This window comes from Cyprinus carpio, unplaced genomic scaffold, assembly GCF_018340385.1.
Source record: "Cyprinus carpio isolate SPL01 unplaced genomic scaffold, ASM1834038v1 S000006483, whole genome shotgun sequence".
Lineage (NCBI taxonomy): Eukaryota > Metazoa > Chordata > Actinopteri > Cypriniformes > Cyprinidae > Cyprinus > Cyprinus carpio.
This window is the reverse complement of record NW_024879158.1, coordinates 45,971-67,377: the sequence shown is the minus strand read 5'-3', so window position 1 is coordinate 67,377 and position 21,407 is coordinate 45,971. Positions and strand designations below refer to the sequence as shown.

General features: G+C 38.4%; 3 protein-coding genes across 4 annotated transcripts; 2 read left to right on the top strand and 1 right to left on the bottom strand.

The window, feature by feature from the left end:
* Window positions 1-237: 237 nt before the first annotated feature.
* Window positions 238-2,553, top strand: cnrip1b (cannabinoid receptor interacting protein 1b). The gene is made up of 3 exons (XM_019113946.2): window positions 238-738; window positions 1,503-1,647; window positions 1,824-2,553. Exons 1-3 carry the CDS (start codon window positions 560-562, stop codon window positions 1,986-1,988), a joined length of 489 nt encoding a protein of 162 aa, XP_018969491.1. The 5' UTR covers window positions 238-559; the 3' UTR covers window positions 1,989-2,553.
* Window positions 2,554-3,216: 663 nt separating this feature from the next.
* On the top strand, window positions 3,217-17,761 carry LOC109100522 (calcineurin subunit B type 1-like). 2 transcript variants are annotated; one of them, XM_019113947.2, is made up of 6 exons: window positions 3,217-3,508; window positions 9,903-9,942; window positions 13,524-13,700; window positions 17,111-17,170; window positions 17,252-17,436; window positions 17,690-17,760. In XM_019113947.2, exons 1-6 carry the CDS (start codon window positions 3,506-3,508, stop codon window positions 17,738-17,740), a joined length of 516 nt encoding a protein of 171 aa, XP_018969492.2. In that variant the 5' UTR covers window positions 3,217-3,505; the 3' UTR covers window positions 17,741-17,760. The 2 variants fall into 2 exon arrangements, with proteins under 2 accessions (XP_018969492.2, XP_042610218.1); XM_042754284.1 differs by lacking the exons at window positions 3,217-3,508; window positions 9,903-9,942 and adding an exon at window positions 13,032-13,313 and having other exon boundaries at window positions 17,690-17,761.
* Window positions 17,762-19,295: 1,534 nt separating this feature from the next.
* On the bottom strand, window positions 19,296-20,932 carry LOC122143697 (RNA-binding protein PNO1-like). The gene is made up of 4 exons (XM_042754288.1): window positions 20,920-20,932; window positions 20,023-20,179; window positions 19,629-19,699; window positions 19,296-19,534 (listed from the first exon to the last, which is right to left on the bottom strand). The coding sequence occupies exons 1-4, from the start codon at window positions 20,930-20,932 to the stop codon at window positions 19,467-19,469; spliced, it is 309 nt and encodes a 102-aa protein (XP_042610222.1). The 3' UTR covers window positions 19,296-19,466.
* Between the last annotated feature and the right edge of the window lie 475 nt (window positions 20,933-21,407).

Here is a 21,407-nt window from a genome sequence, read left to right as displayed (position 1 = left end):
CCATATCTATCTATCTATCTATAGATAGATAGATAGATAGATCTTTTTTTTCAGCAGGGCAGAACAAAGTACTTAAAGGAACTTAAAGAAATTATGTATTTGATGCATGGAACATGCTCAAAAACCAAAAATAGGATAGCCTACCATAATACTGTATTTTGATGCCTATTGTTCAGTGGCAACGCTGCAAAAACTTACTCGTCACACTTGAAATCCTGAGCAACATAAGCCTGCTGTACTGGAAGTCACTTATTTTGACAGAAGCATATTTGAATGATCAATTATCCAAAAGCCTACATGCTGCATCGGTTAATCTGAAGAGGGCTGCACCGCCTCTCTCGTGATCTCATTAGGTCGCACACACACGCGCTTGTTCGGATTACTCCTCGAGCGCGGATTATGGAGAGGAACAGCAGACATGACTTTGGACGTGCCTTCTGCGATGTGTTTTTTTTTTTTTTTTTTTTTTTACGCGTTACGGCGTAACGATTTAGTTCAGCCTGAAATATCTTGACCTGTTTCCTTGCACCTGACTGCCTTCTCCGCATCATTTGGCATCATGGCTGACATACCCCAACTGATTAAAATCGGCGTTTCGCTGAAAACCACTCCAAATAACGGACCAGTCTACTTCAAATCGGACGGGACGAGATTCGGTCAGACCCGAACCATCAAATTACTGACGGGAACTAAATATAAGATCGATGTGATCGTTAAACCGGGAGCGGTTGCGGCGACGTGAGTAGATAGTAATTTCAGAAATTGAAAATATATTATTGGTTGAACTGAAATTCCTTGTTTTGCATAAAGCTTAATTTGCATCAGGATTGAGAGATAAAATGCATTAATGCATTTCAGTGTCTGAGAAATTATTCTCATGCTTATAGGAATAAATAAACGACGTGTTTATATATTGTGATATAAAATTACAAATGACCAGTGGTACCATTTTACAGCACAAGAGTAGTTTTACATAGCCTATACAAGACAAAAATGCTGAATTATTATTGTAGGCTATATATATCATTGTACTTGGTACTGGTATTGGCATGGTGAACTGATTATAGTACAAATAAATGAAATTAAATAAAAGCAACACTGAATTTCCTATGTAGCATGTTGTGATACATATGTGATGTCATGATTGTGGGGCTTATCCTACAGGATTGTGTCTACATCTCATGCACTGACAGATTGCTTCCTTTGGCAGTCAAATCCAGACGATTAAGGCATCAGCCATGTTTGACTGGCTGCATGTTGTAATGCATATAATATTCACTGTTACATGTAAGCCTACACATATCTAGGCAAAGATGTCTGACAATTTGAATAGACATTGCGATCTGAATTTCTGTTTCATTTAGAAGAGGTATGCGTTAAAATGTATCCTATGCATAAGCACAGTAAATGACTGATATTCAGAATGTAGCTACTCCTCTGTAAGCTGTCAAATCTTAGACGTTTGGCTGGTGTTGGTGTCACCTACACGTCTCATTCCTCAGATCCATGACTGTCGGCGGAGTGACTTTTCCTCTGGAGCAGCAGTCTAAAGACCCTCAGTCCGTAGTGTACACTGGGATGTATGACACAGAGGGAGTAACACACACCAAAAGCGGCGAGAGGCAACCTGTTCAGGTCAACATACAGGTGAGAACTGACAACCCGAGAAGCTGAAGGTTCTTCAGATGGGGTCATGAGGTTTCACTTCGAAGCTTATCTTAGAAATAGGAAGTACAGCAATGCAGCTCGCTGGTATTTGAAACTAGCAGCCATGTGACTAAAAATAAGAGTTTCTCCTGATGAGTCGTTTCTGTGCTCGACAGTTCACTCAGGCAGGGCTTTTCGAGACCGTCTGGCAGGTCAAGTTCTACAACTACAACAAGAGAGACCACTGCCAGTGGGGCAACAGCTTCAGCAGCATCGAGTACGAGTGTAAACCCAACGACACGCGCACCCTCATGTGGATCAACAAAGAACTGTTTCTGTAAAAGAGTCCATTTGTGAGAGAAGACAATCTTATGAAGCAACATCTACTGAGCTAAACGACACACTGCCGTTCTCACTGAAATATGAATCAGCGGTTCCTGATAGCGTAGGGATGTAGCCTTTCCTGTTAGTGACGATTTGTGATGAAGCGTGAGTTTTGTTGGATTTGTCTTGGTGCTGCTGGAAAATCAAAGCAATGTCTCCGATGCATAATAGTTGCACTTTACCCTGTTTGTTGTATTGTTGTCTCTTTTGCAGTTTTCCATCCAGTTGTCTACCTCAGAAGAACCCAGCGATATATTTACAGTTTACAGATTTTTATATAGATTTCATGTTAGAATTGTTAGCATGCAGTTTGTTAAACCGAGTAAATGTAGCATTTTTTGCAGTAAATTTGACCCATATCAGTACATCTGATGTATAGTGTATTTTTATGAGTGTTTTGTAATGGTGCATTGTGATTTATGTGCAATAATTGTAAGTTGGTTGTATTTTTCCATATGTTTTTCATTTTTCAAAATGGTAGCCTAATGTTCCTTAAAGAGAAATAAAGTATACCAAAAATGGGATGTGGTGTGTGTTAACTGAGTAGTCTTGGACTTGGACACCACACAGAGGTTTTCAGACCAGTGTCACTGCAGAAATACCCTTATTTATTTATTATTTACTCCTGACTGATCATCCCACAACTGGAAATGACTGATAATAGAGGGTTACCCAGATAAAGTAGCACTTGACTGTTCAAAGGATCTCAACATGCAGCCAACAGGTGGCGCTGCAGCATAGTGTTTATGTATAAATGTCAAGAAGATTAGGTTTTAGCATGTTCATAAAACATTTGAAGACCTTAACGTCTTAAATGAGGTAAGACCCTAAGACCACGATAAGACCTTAAAGTAAGGTGGGGTAAGACCACTTTAAAACCGTCTTAAAGGGTTTAAGGAATCTCAATTTCGCAAATTTGAACAAATCTATAGCCTACATGCCCATCTCACTGAAGTGCGAATTGTTGAATATATATATATATATATATATATATATATATATATATATATATATATATATATATATATATATATATATATTACTGGTTTCAGATATAATCTTGGCCCAGTATGAACAAAGACAGTGAGTAAAAGTGCCAATTTGTGTTTTGCGTAGAGGTGTCCAGTGTGTTTGAGTGAGCGTGACGGGAGGGAGTGGAGCAGAGGGTTCCCGTATGTAGAGTGCCGAAGCACCGCCCATCAGCGCTTCTTTGGCCCGCCTCTTTCGCGCGTCGTCCAATAGCAGCGAGCCTCCTCCGCTCCTCCTTCCCTCCCCGCCCTGCGGCGCTTCCTCGCCTCGCTGCTGCAGTGAAGCCCACGGAAACGGACGGAAAATAGGTTACGCTGCTGCTGTGTCGAAACCAGCCTTTTCTTCACAAAACAACAAGACCAAGAGCAGAATTTTCCTCTCATTTCTGTGCTGTCATTTACTGCTGTTCATTTCCGAGGGCGAATTCCGTCGCGCAGGCACCAAAATGGTAAGGAACACCACACGTTTGCAGCACTGTAAACAAATACCACATATCGTAGTTTCAAATGCATCCTGCAACCCCTGGGCAACAAATTCAGCGTTTGTCTAAGCTGTCCTAGCATGAAGATTTATGGGTTTCCTATCGTGCATCTGCCAGGTGGAGTGTCTATTCTCATGCAAAGTGGTTGCAAAATGAGCGCTTACCTGAGTGACAGTGTGGTGCCTCGCGCGATGCTGCTTGGCATTTAAAGTTAAAGCCAGAGCTATTAAGTATGACAGTACATACAGACATGACAGTCATTACAACAATAGACATTTCCATTGCTATTACTGTATCAACAGTTTGATAAATAAGAGAACTGGATACTGTTTCAAATTGTTTCATCTCACCTATAATCCATTTTTATAGCTATTCTTTGAGTTATACAGTTATCCATACACTGTGGCCTGCGGTACTACAACTCTACATTCAGCACTTTCAAGAATCAGTACTGAATTGGTGTTCTTTGAGTTATACAGTTATCCATACACTGTGGCCTGCGGTACTACAACTCTATATTGAATGATTACAACACAGTATTTTACAAGAAACTACTACTATACTATACTATAGAGATCCACGGTATTGTCCGGATGTACCATCATCACCAATGACGTAAATGTCTGTTTCACTAGAAATTCAGTAGTGAAGTTCTGGTATTACAAGTCATACACCAGAAACTCATTACACTTAGTTGTTATTGTGATGACTTACAGATTGCAGTGTACACTTTCAAGAATCAGTACTGAATTGGCCTCACCTATAATAGCCAATACCTTGGAAAGCAGCACACTTCCAGCTGATCGTTTTCATTAAAGTTAACTGGAGCAAAAACTAGGTCTGCCCTACCAGATTCTGTTCCAGGTCCTTAGGGCTTCTTCATTTTAATAAAACTGTGCGCCATAGTCGATGTCTTTTTCTGGAAGAGTCTTGTGACAGACTGACAGCGGTTGGGAGGGGTGTCGTGTCAAACACTGCCATGCTGTCAGCTTGAGGTCAAACTGCAACCCTGAAACGCTGAGTTTGTGTTGTGACATGTTGCAAACGAAAACTAGGCCTAAATATCAGTCTTTATGAAGACTGATGTGGTGCTGCTTATTCAGTGCCTCACAAAATGCTTCAAATCCTTGACTACCGGTAATTCTTTCATTGACTATATTACAAATATTGTGTTGGTATGCCTATAGAAGAACCGGTGAGCGGATTATATCTACAGTTATATACGCATTTGCTCACAAGGCAATGGCTCTAATGGATTTCAATATTTTTGAAAACTTGTGACGCTATAGTGCAGAAACCTTTGAAGATGAAGCTTCTTCCGAGCGTCAGACCGAAGCAGGTTGACGAGAAGCTGCCACCATCATAGTTGGCTTATACTGTGGCCACACTTTGGTGTTAAAATCTAGGCTCTGTCCCGGTTTCTGGTGATGATATTGCAGCTAGAGAACTGCTTTAATTGAGTATTTTAGCAGCTACAGCCCTAGGCAAACGTCTTCTGCAGTAATAGCTTTTAATGGCCTTTCCTTACAGAAGAGTGTCATGCAGAGCTCTTGATATGTTCATTGGGATCTGTGATTCAATGATTTGGATAACTATGCTTATATATGAGATATAGCCTACACTGATATTCACAGGGCACATGAAATCAGTTTTTCCCCCCAGTCTTTTGTTTGATTTTTTCTGGATTTCCATTTTAATGGTTAATTAATTAATTAATTTAGTATTCAAAAAGTATGTCCAATTAATAGAAATCATGAAACTTATACGATTTAACAATGGTTTATTAAAAGATTAACACATTTTTAGGGCCCTGTGGAATCTTATGTTTCCCCCAAATTGTTTTTCTCTAGTACTATTTCTGGCTTAATTTAATGGTTTAATTAAATTTGAATAATCAAAAATTTAATTAATACAAATAAAACATGTATTTGTTTGTTTGTTTGTTTGTTTGTTTACTTACAATAGTAGTAACTTCTACTTTTTTTCTCAGAAATTGTGCTGTTTTAATTTTTCTGGATTTATGATTTAATTTTAAATGTATTATCATAAATAGTTGTGGTGAAATAAAGCCAAAAACCAGAAACAATTTAATTAATGTTTTGAAATGTAATTCAATGAATAAATATCAGTTGTTGTTTTTTTGCACTTTATATTCAGACACTATTCCATATCACAATATGATTAATCTGTGACATTCTGCATTATACAGTTACTTGTAGTGGTGCAACGGATCACAAAACTCACGGTTCGGATCATATTACGAATTTTGAGTCACGGATCGGATAATTTTTTGAATCAGCAAAAAAAAATAAAAAAAAATTAGTAAAAGCTTACTTTAAGTACTTCTATACCACAGCAAAACTACTAGCTTTAGTGAAGTTAGTAAAGTAAAACAAGAACAATTACACAAATTACAAGCAAATTACAAGCATAGATTAATACAACAAAACACGGTTACAAATAAAGTCAGTAACAGTAGCATTCAGGTGCAGAAATGTAATATGGCCAAATTGGGTATTTTAACACAACTTTGTGTGTATGTGAAAGAGGAATCAATTCTCTGTTCACGCGGTGTCTCTCTCTGAGCGTGTGCGTGCTTCGGGTGTGTGCGGCAGCAGCTGAGCACACAGAAAACAGTGCATGAGTTAAAATTGCGTGGATGTGTAAACTGGCAAGACAAAACATGTGCAAATGATAAACTATATGATGGTTAAACTTAACAGTTAATCTGCGAATCACATGCGTGCCGAACCGTGCAGCCTGATCCGCACGGATCCCGGATCATCTACGATCCGTTGCACCCCTAGTAACTTGCATTTCTGTGACTGGATGTTTTCTGCATCATGGAAATAATAGAGCCTTAGATTTACTTCAGGCACTAAATAGTTATTATTAGTATGCCTGAGGGGTCAAGGTTTTCTAGAGTTTTCACTGGACGTCATGTAAGGTCTGGTACACTGCAGTTTGTTCTGTTCGAGAACCGCCCACCTAGACAGGAAGAGTCTGTCTGACATGTAAAGCTAGAGTTGTTCCTGCGTGGAGATCAATAGGAATGCTAGCGGCTGGCTTTTTCTCCAGGTATTACACACACACACACACACACACTAGTCAAGCAGAGGCCTGCACTGAGTGTACAGCTGTTTGTGAGCATTAGTCATGTTTTGTGGGCATTGTGAAGGAGCATGAAGAACGATCATATCAGTTCCCTCCCCTTTATTACTCATGTTTGCAATTTTACCTTTAGTAGAAAATAATAATCTTTAGTTTTAGGGCTGATATTTTCAGTTATTACCACCATAGACAGGCGGTGTTACATGGATATAAGATCAGTCAAACAATGCTTATTAGCATGCATATTACTAGAATATTAGTCATTCATTATTACTAATCAAGCACGTATTAATGCCTTATTCTGCATCACTTTATTCTACATCCCTAATATGACCCAATACCTAAACTTACAACTACTTTACTAACTATTAATAAGCAGCAAATTAGGAATTTATTGAGGGAAAAGTCGTAGTAAATAGTGAATAAGTGTTCCCTATACCCTGTTAATTTTACCATGGTACTGAGGTGCTATATGTGTGGTTTTAACTCTGGTTATCATGCTCTGTATGCTACTATGGAAGACCAATGGTTAATTTTAATAAAAATCAAACAGTCAGAATAATTTTCACTATATAAACATCAGGCTGTTAATACAGATGTTACTGCTTTTGATAATGAAGATAAATTTATATCTGCACCCTAACTACTATCAAATTTTCATTTCTAAGATAAAAAAAACAAAAACCGTTATAATGTTATTAATATTGCGGCCTGCACTGCAAACTGTGCTGAAGATACACATGCTCAAAGTTAGGCAACACAAACCTGTTTTATGAATTGAAACAGTATCACTCATTAGAACATGCAGAAAATTAATTTTTCTATTAAGATATTTATTTTCATAATGAAAAATGACTAGAAAATTGTAAATTATTCAAAAACATTGTGTTTGTCATGTTATGAGTTTAAAACCACAGTTAATAGTCTGGTGTCCACTGCTTTCACTTAGGAGCAAAAATCTGCCTTTCAACTTTAAAAATAAATATTTGAAATTCATTGTGATAATTATCGATATCTACTGATATGAAAAATTTGATCGCCCCAGCTGTTATTCCTTTATTAGAATAGAGTCTGCTTTCAACCTTATAAAACAGAGAGAATCACACAGAACCATGTCCATGTCTAGTCAAGGATATCATTCGTTCTGTGGATTTTCAGGAATGGATGATGAGCTGTGGAAAAGCAGTATATTAAAGTGTATGTCTGAGGTGTGTGTGTGTGTGTGTTGGAGATGTTTCCTCTATGTCTAGTCTAACATCTCCATTACAAACCACTTCTTTGGCCTCAAACCGTTTTGCTTAAATGTAATTGGCATGAGCAAAAAGGACATCAAAGACAGACAGTTATGAATATGACCAGCTTTAAGCAGCTTCTCCAGCCATGACACATTTGACATTCTCTCTGTTCATTTTACACTGTGTCACTGAAGACGTTTCAGCGAGTTTTGTTTGTGTATTTATGTTTGCTCTGCAGGGAGCAAGGGTGTGCGTTCCCTGCGCAGTGCATGTTTTGTGCGGTCTAATTGACTCTGAATGGCGAATGCATTATTTATAAACTGCTCTGAGTGTTTGCCTCTTAGGTCTTCCAGACAATGTTCAGCCCACGAAAGAGTTCATTTACCTCTCATAAGAGCCCACTAATGATTCAGGATTTCATTTAAAACGCCATCTTTTCCTGTCTATGCTCGCTTTTCTGAGCTGCGGTGCTTCCCTTTTTCTTATCTACTCGTAGATAGTAAGGTCTACCGTGAATAATCATTGGTGTCATTTGTTTATTTTAGACTCAGGGGATCTGGTATTAATAACCCAGTCCCACTCTTCAAAAACACTTCAGATGCCATTTTACTGCGGCTCTGCATTTGCATATACTGCATCTGCTTTCACAGTTAGTTTCATAGATCTGTGATGTTTCGTCTCTGAGGATGCAAGACAAAACCACAAAGAGTCCTGCAGAATCAGTGTATTTGTAGTGTACGTAATTGTAGAAAGATTATGAATTTGAATTAAGCCTGAACATTTTTGCAAAAACATCTCCAGAGAAAATCTCTCCCCAGATACAAGACAGAAAATATTTGAAATAATAATAGATAAAATTAAATAATATTCTAGAATCGTTTCGATTGCCCGCCCGTCTGTAGCTCTTTCCGAGTCCTAGCCGCCCCGTCCCCAGCAGCGGGTGTCCCTCGGGGTCTCCTGTTAGCTCTGGCGGCTGATCACATGATCCGTTCACAAAGCCCACGCTCTCTGCTGCAGATACGCTCACACACATCACACATTCACCCTGACATTGTGCTAATGTTCAGTCCAAACACACAAAGAAGCCAGACTCGAAATGTTTAAACTAAGCTAAAGCTGCTCTTGGTGGCTCACTACTGTGACAGAGACAGAATATGGACCTTTGAGCCCTTGAACTGAATGGGACTTTATAAATAATAAATCAAAGCAGATGGAGATACAGAGAGTGGAGCCATTTAGTATTTCATCTTCTAGAACAGAGCAGTGTTTGGTTCGTGTCACTGCGATCACAGGTTATGCACAAGTAGTGTTTTAAAAGACATAGAAACATCAGTATTTTAGTTGTTTTTTCTATAGTTTGAAGGAATGAAAAAAGTTTCAAAATAATTTAAAAAGGAACAGGTTGACAGTGCATCAATGGTAGGCTAATTAGTTTTTTTACTTAGAGTAATGTGCTTAAAAAAAAAAGAAAATTATTTATATTTTTTATCTTTTGCATCACCAAAAAAGAATTTTATTTTTAGATTTATAAATTAATTTATTTGTTTTTAGTTTGACATATATAAAGATACTGTATATAAGACATCATCATAATTTTAAAATGCCTCGGATACTAAATTTAATTTACTTTTACTTGTGAGGTGCTTTTCGCAATACATATGGTTTCAAAGCAGCTTTACAGAAGTCCAGTATTTCTACATTACAAATGAGAAGTCTGTTATAAGATAAGATGATGCTTGCACGATGCAATCGTGATTATTACAATATAAGGTTAATGTGGTGGTTTTGTGTGTTGATTCAGAGTTGGTGACGTCTCTTCACAGGTGTTGTGGTCATCTGAAATCTTCCTAATGGTTTACTGACTTTGTATGTCTCACAAATAGAGTTTTTGATCCCTAAAGCATGATGCTTATTTATTATTATTATTTAATATGTATGCCTGTATGAGAGAGGTCGTGTGTAGTACATTTAAGAAAAGTTCATGAAATCTGCTTATGTATGTTCTTCTCTTGTAGGGAAATGAGGCAAGTTATCCCCTGGAAATGTGCTCACATTGTAAGTATCATTACATTTCTAATTCTAATTTTCCCAATTTGCATACAATACTTTAATTTTCTAAAATGCTAATCAAACCTAGATGGTGATTGAAGCGTGGTCACTCTTACCTGAATCCCTAGTTGCGAAACAGATATGAATCAAGCTAAATATGATGAAAGAAAAGCTTGCCTCCAGAGATGCTGAGGCTTATTTTTAGCTCTGAAACTTCTGAATTGGTTTTGCTTCCCTCTGATGTGTGCAAATGTTTAACGCATGCAAAACAAGCGAGAGATCAGGAGCGTCTGCGGTAGGCAGGCCAGAGCTAGTTAATATTTGTCAAATCTAACCATTGTTGTGCCATATTAAAGATGTCTCATGCAAATGACACACGCCATTCAATCACCAGATCTCTCTGGAGAGGAACAGAGGCCTCATTCTTTGTGTTAGTAATATACTAGTCACTCTTTTTAATACAATAAAAATGAATGAGGATGCAAAAGTGCCATGAAAGTGTCATCAAAGACTCGAAGGCTCAAACATCAGACTGAAATTAATGTTGTTATTCACTGATAATTGTGAATTGTCTGAACTTGAGAATCATTGCAACTGGATCATTGAGTCCCAAAGAGATCCAGATCAGATCAGACTAGGTCACAAAAAAATTGCCAAATGCAAAACGTATTTTGTAGACTAAATCTACTATGTTAATTGTAAATTGCCAAATGCAAACCTCCTGTTTTCTTCTTTTTCTTGTTTTGCATTTGGTTTGAAACCTCACACCTGCATAGTTTCTGTATGTCCTGGTGTTTGGTGCTACGCTTTCGATCACATTTTTGATTTGAAGAGATCAGACTAGGTCACAAAAAAATTGCCAAATGCAAAACGTATTTTGTAGACTAAATCTATTTTAAAAAGTCTGCTGTAGTTCACTGGTGCTCACAAAAATGCACCGTCATCTAGTAATCTCTTCAACTCTTTATACTCGTGCGATAGTTTAGAGTTCATTTTTGAGGTTTGCTCATGCAAATGACCTGCTTAAAAGTGTGTATGTGGAGTAATGTGTGTCATACTAGCGTGTGGCAGAGGCCATACGCATCCCAAGCTGTCGAGTGACAGAAACAGGCTTCCATAGTCTAGTATTCCAGTTGTGTTGGTTTGTAATATTTTTAATGTGTGATTTTCCCCCATCTCTCACATCAGACCCTCGGTGAAGGTCATTGTACTAATGGATCGATAGTTTGACCTCCTGCGACTGTCATGCTTTTAACAGAGTCCTCACGATCATCTCAGCGGTTCTGATTGCGTTAATTACAATTGAGCTAATGCTGATGATTCATCATCGTCACTGATCTGAGCGCGGAGTTGTTGGATGTGCACACATTAGTGTTATTAGCACTGTGTGACAGCAGCACAGGAGAACAGATATCATGCTCTTTATGATCCACACACCTGTAGCTGACTGGTAACACAAGTCTGTTAAAGGGGTCATATGATGCAATTTCAATTTTTCCTTTCTCTTTGGAGTGTTACAAGCTTTTGGTGCATAAAGAAGATCTGTTGCAAAGACTAAAGTCTCAAATCCAAAGAGATATTCTTTATAAAAGTGAAGAGTCAACCACGCCCTCCTAAAACGGCTCGTTCTAACACGCCCCACATCTCTACATCACTATGTGGGAAGATTTGCATAATGCCACCCAAATGTTTACGCAAAGAAAGAAAGCGTAACTTTTATTCTCTCTGTTGCCGCCGCTGCCATGTTGTGGAGTTGCTGTTTTCGTTGTGAAAGCGAAACTACTTTGTTTGGCCTTCCAAAAGAGGACACAACTAGAAATCAGTGGTTAATTTTTTAACAACACTGTTCCAGAGCAGTTCAACCCAAATATTCAGATGTGTGCAGCGCATTTTACGGAGGATGAGGACTGTTTCCTGTGAGATTAGCCTACAATGCCGGTGCCTGTTTCTATAAAGTGGGGCAATAACAACTTTGCAAGGACAGTCTGGCACTTCTGACTCACAGCCTGTAAGTACGTTTTCATATGTAAAGGATTTGCCACTGATGATTCAAACGCGAGTTTTGAGCAGTGTAGAGTAGCTAGGGCTGTGACGGTTGTCTACTGCCACCGGCGGTAGTGCACGTGACGTCACACACTCTATAACAAGCATAATAAGTTTTGTATAGAAGTGTAATAACAGTAATAGTTGCAAATTGTTTTATTTAGACAATCACAGTATGGTAAGGGGCGTAACATTTCCGTCACACGCTTGAGGTATTCGGCCAATCACAGCACACCTCACTTTTCAGAATGATAAAAAATCGACGCGTTTCAGAAAGGTGTGGCGTAGAGGAGAAACAATAATGTACAGTATGTGGAAAATAATGTGTTTTTTTTTTAACCTTAAACCGCATAAACACATTTCATTACACCAAATACACAAAATAATGTTCATTTTAGCAACATCACATGACGCCCCCTTTGAAAAACTAGAAGAATAACTAATTTAAACAAAATTATGTGCACAAGACTTAGAACTGGATATAAAATCTTGGATGTACCTTGCATCTACACAACCATTCAGAAGCATGGGTCGGTATGTTTTTTTGAATGTTTTTTGTAAGAAGTCTCTGCTGCTCAACAAGGTATTTATTTGATCAATAACACAGTGAAATATTGTGAAATATTATTACAATTTAAAACAGTTGTTTTCTATGTGAATATATGTTCAAATGTAATTTATTGTTGTGATCAAAGCTGAATCTCCTGCTTTTATTTTTGTAAATGATAAAACTTTACTGTTGCTTATGATCAATTTAACGTGTTCTTGCTGAATGAAAGAACATTTTTTGAATGGTAGTATATCACAGTTTAACACAAAAATATGGATAATAATCAGAAATGTTTCTTAAGCAGTAAATCATCATATTAGAATGATTTCTGAAGATCATGTGACTGAAGACTGGAGTAATGATGCTAAACATTCAGCTGCGCATCACAGAAATAAATTACATTTTACAATACAACTATTTTAAATTGTAATAATATTTCACAATATTAATGCTTTTACTTTATTTTTGATTAAATAGATGCAGACTTGATGTATTTTAAAAGCAATAAATATCGTTTGACCGGCAGTGTAAAAAAATACAAATACGTTGGTGTCAGTAATGTTTTAGAGTTTGCTGTGGTGTAAAGAGCTCAGAGCTGGAGAGGCCCACTGAAGGGTCATGTGACTGAATCTGAATGAGCTTATAGTTTGATATTCAAAGCTCAGCAGTGGTATTTAGCAGTGAGGTGGGATCCGCATGGCTCTTCGGTACAGTGCGATGGGCAAACCTCTGTGTGTGGTGACCCGTGCGATGCCGGCGGCAGCTAAGGATCCCGTCACGAGATGTGAGTGTGTCACGCTTCATTCATTTGTCTGCGTTCGACGGTTTTGTTGTGTGTTGTTTGGCTGAAGCACAGATAGTGGCTGGATTGGGTGGTTTTGTGCTCCGACAGACGGGCGAGCGTTTGTTACGTGTGCTGGATAAAGTGTTTGCTAATGTTGTCCATGTCTGTGTTTATTGTGTGTGTCTGACGTTTTCTCCCGGTCCACGCCAGTCGATGCTGATGAGATTAAAAGGCTGGGAAAGAGGTTTAAGAAACTCGACCTAGATAACTCAGGATCCCTCAGCGTGGAGGAGTTCATGTCCTTGCCCGAGTTACAGCAGAATCCACTGGTGCAGAGGGTCATCGAGATTTTTGACACGGACGGCAACGGAGAGGTGGATTTTAAAGGTGAGGCCTGCGAGAAAACATTTAGCTGCACAAGAAACCAAACGCATTGTTTATCTGAAAGTGGAAATCTTACTTTAAATGCATCTCACGAAAACATGCGCAAGTCACATTTCACCCCAGAAACATCATTATTCTGTCACCGTAAAATGTATATTTTATACATATTTTATATTATTTATTTGTATATTTATATTTAGGCATAATTAGGACTATGATTTTATTTATTTATTTTGCATTGTGACATTATTTTCTTGACAAGTCAGCACATTTTATCTATTTTACATGCAAATGTGATTCTTATTAGTACAAAAATCTATATAACTTAAATTTAAATGTAAACTAAACCAGCATAAAGGCAGTGCAACAAAAAAATACCATTACATTAAATATAATAATTATTTGTATTTCATTTTTGTAAAGGGAATGAGAGCTTTTGCATTAAAATAAGAAGAATTGGGAATTTGGGGTGGCTATTATTATTTATTTTTATTATTTTATATTTTCATGAAATGTAATGCTGTGATGCACAAACTAAATTTTAATGTTTCTTAAAATAGGCTTGTAATATATCATTTTGATTGTTAGGTGAAATGGGGCCTTCACATGTAGATGGGTTTAGTGAAATGCCACGTGATGATTTGAATGCATTTCATAATGAATCTAAGAATTTGTCTTTATTGAATGTTTTCTCTGAGAGCACTGAATACAAACACACACACACACACACACACGCTTGCAGCTGTGAAGTACTTCAACAAATGAGCTTAAAGTAGCTCAGACCTGTTGCATCACATCGTGAAAAGAAGCCCTTTGTGTCGTTTTTCAAGAACATTCACATTCTCTCACACCAATTCTGTTTTGATTAAAAGATCTCTATATTTTTTCAGAAAGGTGATTATAGTTAACTAAAACAATTAAAAAAAAGTTTCATTACCTGTCCCTTTCTGTGCGAAAGCAGGAGGGTTTGGTGTCGTCGGGCTAGTAACCAGTCCCCGTAAAAACCAAATTTGCAATGAAAACGACGAGACAAAATACATTGAATGAAACTGGACGCAGGACCTTGGATCCTCAGTAGTACCTACAGTAGATCCTAAATATGAAGGTATCAGGTCAAACCCATGATGGATATGATGTTTACTGTAAAGAAGATCACCCGAATGAGAACTTGGAACATATGTAAGCTTCATCACAAAGCGGCCGGCTGCATCAGCTACATAAGGAATTTGAGCAACATCGTGGACCTGCTGGGCATAGTTGGTGTGGTGTGGTGAGGGAATGGTGAAGTGATGGTAAAAAGATCCTGTACTACTGCAATGACAGCACACACGTCCGTGGTCCTCGGAAAACAAGCGATACACGCCCTGGTTGGGTGGAACCATGGACTGTAAAAAAACATGGGCATAGTGTCCGTGACGTCACCCGTAGGTTTCTGAAGAGCATTTTTGAAGCCTAAAGTGGGCAGGGAGCCTGCCGCCGCCATCTTGGCTGCGCATCACTCCTGGTTAATCAAAAATGGGCAAAGAGGTAGACATGGGTGGAGCTGGTTGCTGAATCCTAGCTTGACGGTGGCAACAGCAGCGGCGGTCCACCTGTCACTCAAGTGGCCACGCCCTTAATGCAGAACTTTAAGGCTTAATATAATTTAATAAAATAAAAAAAAATCACCCCCTCACAGTTGTCATGAAGGGCAAAATTAGCTATATAGACCAAAATAATTTTTTTGTATCAGGCTGTAAATATATTTTTTTTCTGGTGATTTTTTTTTTTGAGTTGTGTATGTTTGGGTGTGTTGTCTTTGGGGTTGTATGTGTTTTGGTGTCTTTTTGTGGCGGTCTGTTGCGGCCAGTTGATGAATTGTAGTTTCAGTCACTTCCGTGTTGGAAGGTTGCCGCTTGGGTGGAAGACACTTAGTGATCGGATCATCACAGCACGCTTTGCATCGGCCCGTATACAAACATCTATCCGTATACAAACATCTGTCATTCAGGTGTATGCACCGAGGAAGATCACGCTGAAAAGGATGAGCTCTACAATGTGCTACTGACTATGATAGACAGAGTACAGAGATGTGAACTCAAAATTGTTATTAAGGACATGAACGCTCAGTTCAGCCATGACCCCCAGGGTTTTGAAGAAACCATTGACCTTTGGTATCCTCAAAATGACTGTCGGGCACAATTAATCTATCGGTAAGCCCCGCCCCCCTTAGTTACTGTTGCGAACTCAGACAAACAAACAGCGTTGCTAACTGACAGCTTAAATTTTGGACACAGACGGATCACCATTCAAGTTGGACTTGATATATAAGGGATATATAAAAGATTTTTAAATAAATATTGTGGGTATTAATTTGGAAGCAAGGGTTTACAGATCACAATGCAAGTGTGAGAGTGATAGTGTTGAGGTTCGTCATGTTAAGTTATTAAATATTGGATATAAAATGTTGGTTTATCGCAGACTACGATTAAATTAATGTACATTTACCAGTTTAATATGGAGAGTTTCTGTATGGGGAGGCATTCCTTTATGTGTTTTTGACTTACACTGTACATGACGTGAGAACAGTTCACTGTTTAGGTTTGTAATAGCATTGACTCACTAACTTTAACGTTAGCTGGTTTTATCCAGCAATACCTTGCTAAAGCACAAGATGACATTAACGTTCTGCTTGGGCAGATGAAAATTGTAACCTAATGAGAGTCTGACAAACAGAAAACAAATGTTTTTGTCTTCATTAGGATTGGGGGTGAATGCTTTGGGACATTTTGTTTGGGTTTAGGAAATGTAATAAAATAAATTCCATTGCCTATCCTCTCAGGATATCTGGAATCAGTGTTACAAGTACCACCACAGGCACATCATTTTTTTTTCCATTTTTGAAGCATAAACCCCATAAAAACGATTCAAGCTTCAGATCTTCCAATGTTTCTCTATGGCACTGAAACCTTAAGATGTCCGCGTTATGCTCCCCGTGCAGCTGATACTTGACTGCCATTGGCTCATCTGCGTCGGATACGAGGGGAGGGGCCTTACTGATAGTTAAATTGATGTCGTTATGCATATATACCAACCTCAACCTCAAACCTAGTACAGTGATTACACACTGTTGCCAGTGGCTGGCTGGACACATTAAGCAGATGAAAAGCAGCCCAAAGAAGGCATTGAGTCCCACCTGGAGGATGGCATTGACCAGGACTGACCTGGTACCCAATCTTTATCAATGACCTCAGAAAGAAGCCAAAGATCTGGCCTTCAACTGCACTCACTTTTTTAACTAGAACTAAAATAAAAATTCATAAAAGCTTATATGGACATAATAAAGTACTAAAAATGACAAAAACACAACATTACTAAAACTTTCAAATGAAAATGTGTGCTTGAGTTAATGATGGGTTGTTTTGTGTGTGTAGAGTTCATAGAGGGCGTCTCTCAGTTCAGTGTGAAGGGTGATAAAGAGCAGAAACTGCGCTGTGAGTACAACACACTTCACCTCTGATCTCACAGCACACAGCATTTGACTCGGTCATACTTAGCTGTTTTTCTGGATCCAGTCGCTTTTAGGATCTATGACATGGACAAGGACGGCTACATTTCCAACGGAGAGCTGTTCCAGGTGCTGAAGATGATGGTGGGCAACAATCTGAAGGACACTCAGCTGCAGCAGATAGTGGACAAGACCATCATCAACGCAGACAAGGACGGCGATGGGAGAATATCCTTCGAGGAATTCTGTGCTGTAAGTCTCGTGTGTGTATATATGTGAACAGCATATTTAATAACTTAATTGAATGACATTAAATTATAGATGCACTATAGAAGCAGTTTTTTTTTTCCCCCTTATGAAAATATTTTGATGTTTAAAATGAAGCCAGTTCTCACAAGACGGCGACTCCAGTCATAAGACTAGCCTAATAAAAGCTGTTTACTTCTATGTAGAGATTTTCACCAGTAAATGTAGTCATGGTTTTTAAAATGAAGCCAGTTCCAGGGTCGTCGGAGGTCTGGATATACACAAGAAGATGGTGGTGGATGTAGTGTGAGCGAGTCCATCTCCAGCAGATCTGCTTTCCTGACGCTGCTCCATCTCTGACGACCTGCTCAAGATATCCAGCAGATGCTCTCTATGTGTTTCAATGGAAGTATTTAAGCCACTTTTGTGTAAGTGTTACTGAACTCCAGTCTGCTTGATAACCTGGTGTAGCACTTTATGGGCTTATGGACACTGAAAGAGCATCTCAACTTCAAGAGGAAAGAGCATTGGCTTGTCCATATTTATTTTCGCTTTTCTGTTTTAATGCTTCTTTTTTTAATATTTATTTTGTGCTGTCTTTTTTTTTTTAAATATTAAGTATGATATAATAAGTAGACGTAGGGTATGACGTGCCAAGCAGAACAATGTTGTTGGCAGTGTTCGCTTTCTTCTGTGATATACACTATTTCTAGCATTTAATCATGTTCAATAACTGTTTTTGTATCAATCGTGATATAATGTTTATATTGTTGGAGAGTGCATCTTCAGGTCGGAAGCGTTGAGACAGTACAGTAGAAAGTTACCAAGATAAAAAAAAATAATAATGATTTGGTTTACTTCACCTACAACACTTAATGACACTCGCAGACATGAACACGGCGAACACAAAATCTATTTTGGACGCTAAAGTCACACTTACAATCAATGTCTGAATGTCTCATCTGTGAGAAGATGCTGCAGGATCTCAGAACTTCACTCTTTTATAAACAACTTAAGTTTTAACAGCTGAACCCCTAACAAACCTGTATTCGTTCAGAGGTTTTGCTTGTGCCATCTTTCCTTCAATGGAAAGACACTTGCTTTGATAGTTCATCTAGTGTGTCTGATCATCTCTAATACATGGATTATTTTCACATCCATCTTTTTCTAACGGCAGCATGAGATCCGTAGTGCTTTGATAAATGCATGCCATCCCACAGACGGTCAATACACATGCGGCTTTAAAAAAAAAACAAAAAAACGCGTCTCTAAACGCTTGTAAGATGGATGTAATCAAGTATAATCGTTCAGCAAGACTGGAGCTTCAAAATACAAAAACTCTGAATGTTTTACACGCATGACAGGAGGCAGCGTAACCAAATTCATCTGATCTCAGCATTTCAACATTATACGCCAGTAATATTGAGTAATATTGACACACACGAGGCTTCTGCTGTGCTCGCTTTAACTAGTTCCTTTCTGCATGCTTCGTTTCATCGATTCACACTTAAGATGTGAAATTTATAACCGATATCAAAAGAACCATGAAATGCATTACATAAGTTGCCAAATTAGACTCAGACAGACGTATATTTCTTTTCAGATTCGCTCCAGCATTCAGTCAGATTCAGCTCGCATCCTTTGCCCCTTTGTTTTGTAAATACAGATCTAACCAGTTATTCATGCTTTAAGAAAATGGGTTTTCTGCAGCTTTTGGTGAATGACACAAAAAAATCAGGGTGTCACAACATGTATGAAGCTCGTCAGTTATGGGATGTCTATTCTGCATGCTGCATCAAATCAACTATTATGGGATATATGGACTTCTTGATACTGTATGAAACAATAAACATGTAAAACTTGACTTATTGGATCCACACGTGTCTGATTTCTGTTTATTATCTGAGGCTCCACTGCGTGAGAAACCGGCCGTCCACCGGCGCTCATATCATTCATACACATATACAGGCCAATATGGCACTAATAATGTAAATCATTATTTCTGCATCAGTCCATGAGCGGTGTTTCTTCGTGTGTTAAAACCTCTCAGCTGCGCGGCTCGCCACTGCACGAATGTTGCCATACACCTTTGATGGAGGACTTCCTGTGAAAGGTACATAAAGCAGAAATATTTTCCTCTTATTTGTGATTCTTTTTTTCATTCAGATGCAAACATTAGGCATTAAATTTCCACTAACCGAGAATGAGGTTGCATATTGCTGTTCGTGCCATTTTGATGTTCTGGAAAGATCCCAAAATATGAACCTTCCTGTATAGAAAAAAAATAAAGAATCAGCTGTGCATTCAGTCATAAAGTGCACATACAGATAGATTAAAATAAAATTAAATATAATGACACAATCTCAAAATTCTCACGTTAATCAAAATCTTCTGGCTAAATAAAAAGTACATTAAAATATTGCAATATATTAAATCCCTTATTAATTAATTAAGTTAAATAAAATAATTTGTTGTTATTATTCATAATATCCGCAGAAGAAGTTTTTTTTCTTTATTTGGTGGTAATTGAAATTCATCAAAAAGATTGAAGAGAACTTTCCACACAAGCGGTTGTGTTTGGAGTGCACTCACGTGTCTGCGAGCACAATCCTGGTTTTCGTCACGTTCTCGATGGTGAACTTGGTTTTTCCTCCTTTCCCTGCTATCCTGCCGATGGCTCTGGATAAGTGATCTCCTTTCAGAGGTTTAACTGCAAACACAGCCGGAGAAATCAGCGCCCGGCACAAGACTCACTCTTGTGAAGTGGCTCAGGGTTAAAGACTCAACGCGTCTGTGACTTCAAAACGTTTCCAGAAAGAGTTCATCTAATCTGATTCAAGCAAGCAGAGCATCCTGTGGAGCGACACGTAATGACATCACTGCTCAAACTGTCGGATAAGCGGACCAATTTAATAATAATAATAAAACACTGAAAGAAAGGGCTGGGTGATATACCAAAAATAATAATAAATGTATTGTGATTCTGATCAGAATTTTTTTTTTTGGATTAATTGTGATTCGATTGACAGCTCTAATTCTGATAGAAAACAGCTATTTTAAATTGTAATATTTCACCATTTTTACTGTAGTTTTTTGATGATCAAATAAATGCAGCTCTGTTGAGCAGAAGAGATTTTGAATGGTAATGTATTTTCACTGAAATGACTTAGAGTGTATTTTAACCGGACCAACCAAAGGAATCAGTGAATTATAAGAGTAACCATCCTCTAAATCTAACATTGTGAATCATTTTTTGAGTGATAAGAATCAACTGAATGAGCGTTTGCACCTGATTCATTAAAGTGACAGTAAGAACTGATCACAGAATCAAACTCTTAACGATGATTCTGCAACTATGAATTAAATCAGAGCTTTTACCAACATCTCTGTCTTAATGCCTTCATACGGTCGCAAGCGTTGTGACAGGATCTCTGTCCCTATGCATACATCAAAAATCAGTATGATTCTGAGCACTCATGGGGCTCTCACCCGGTTGTGTCATACTGAACGCCTCAGTCTCATCTCACCTCCACCTGAAAGCCTAAAACCAACCACGCCTTTCACGAAGTCGCAGCCCTGGTCAGAGCACCGATGTCACTCGTTTTCCCTGCACCCGTCTGCAACAGATTACACCTACTTCATCTTCGCCTAGAAATTATCTGACACACTATTCTTCGACTGGCGATGAGCATTACCTATAATGACTGCCCCAGCACTTACCCCTTAATCTCCACTTTTCTGGTTTTTGAGGTTGAACCGCACTTGCAGCTGCAGATGTCTGTCTACCTACGATGGGGGGTGTGAAATCTTCAATCCCTAGGCTTTTTCTTTCAGAGAGGACTGTAACGTGTGCAGTGAGCAGAACAGGCACACACAGCCGACGCATCTCAGCTGTGCCTCCCTGAAAACAAACAACACTTTCACCTGAAGCCCAGTAAACATCAGACAGGGAACCAAGAACAGACACAGACAGACAG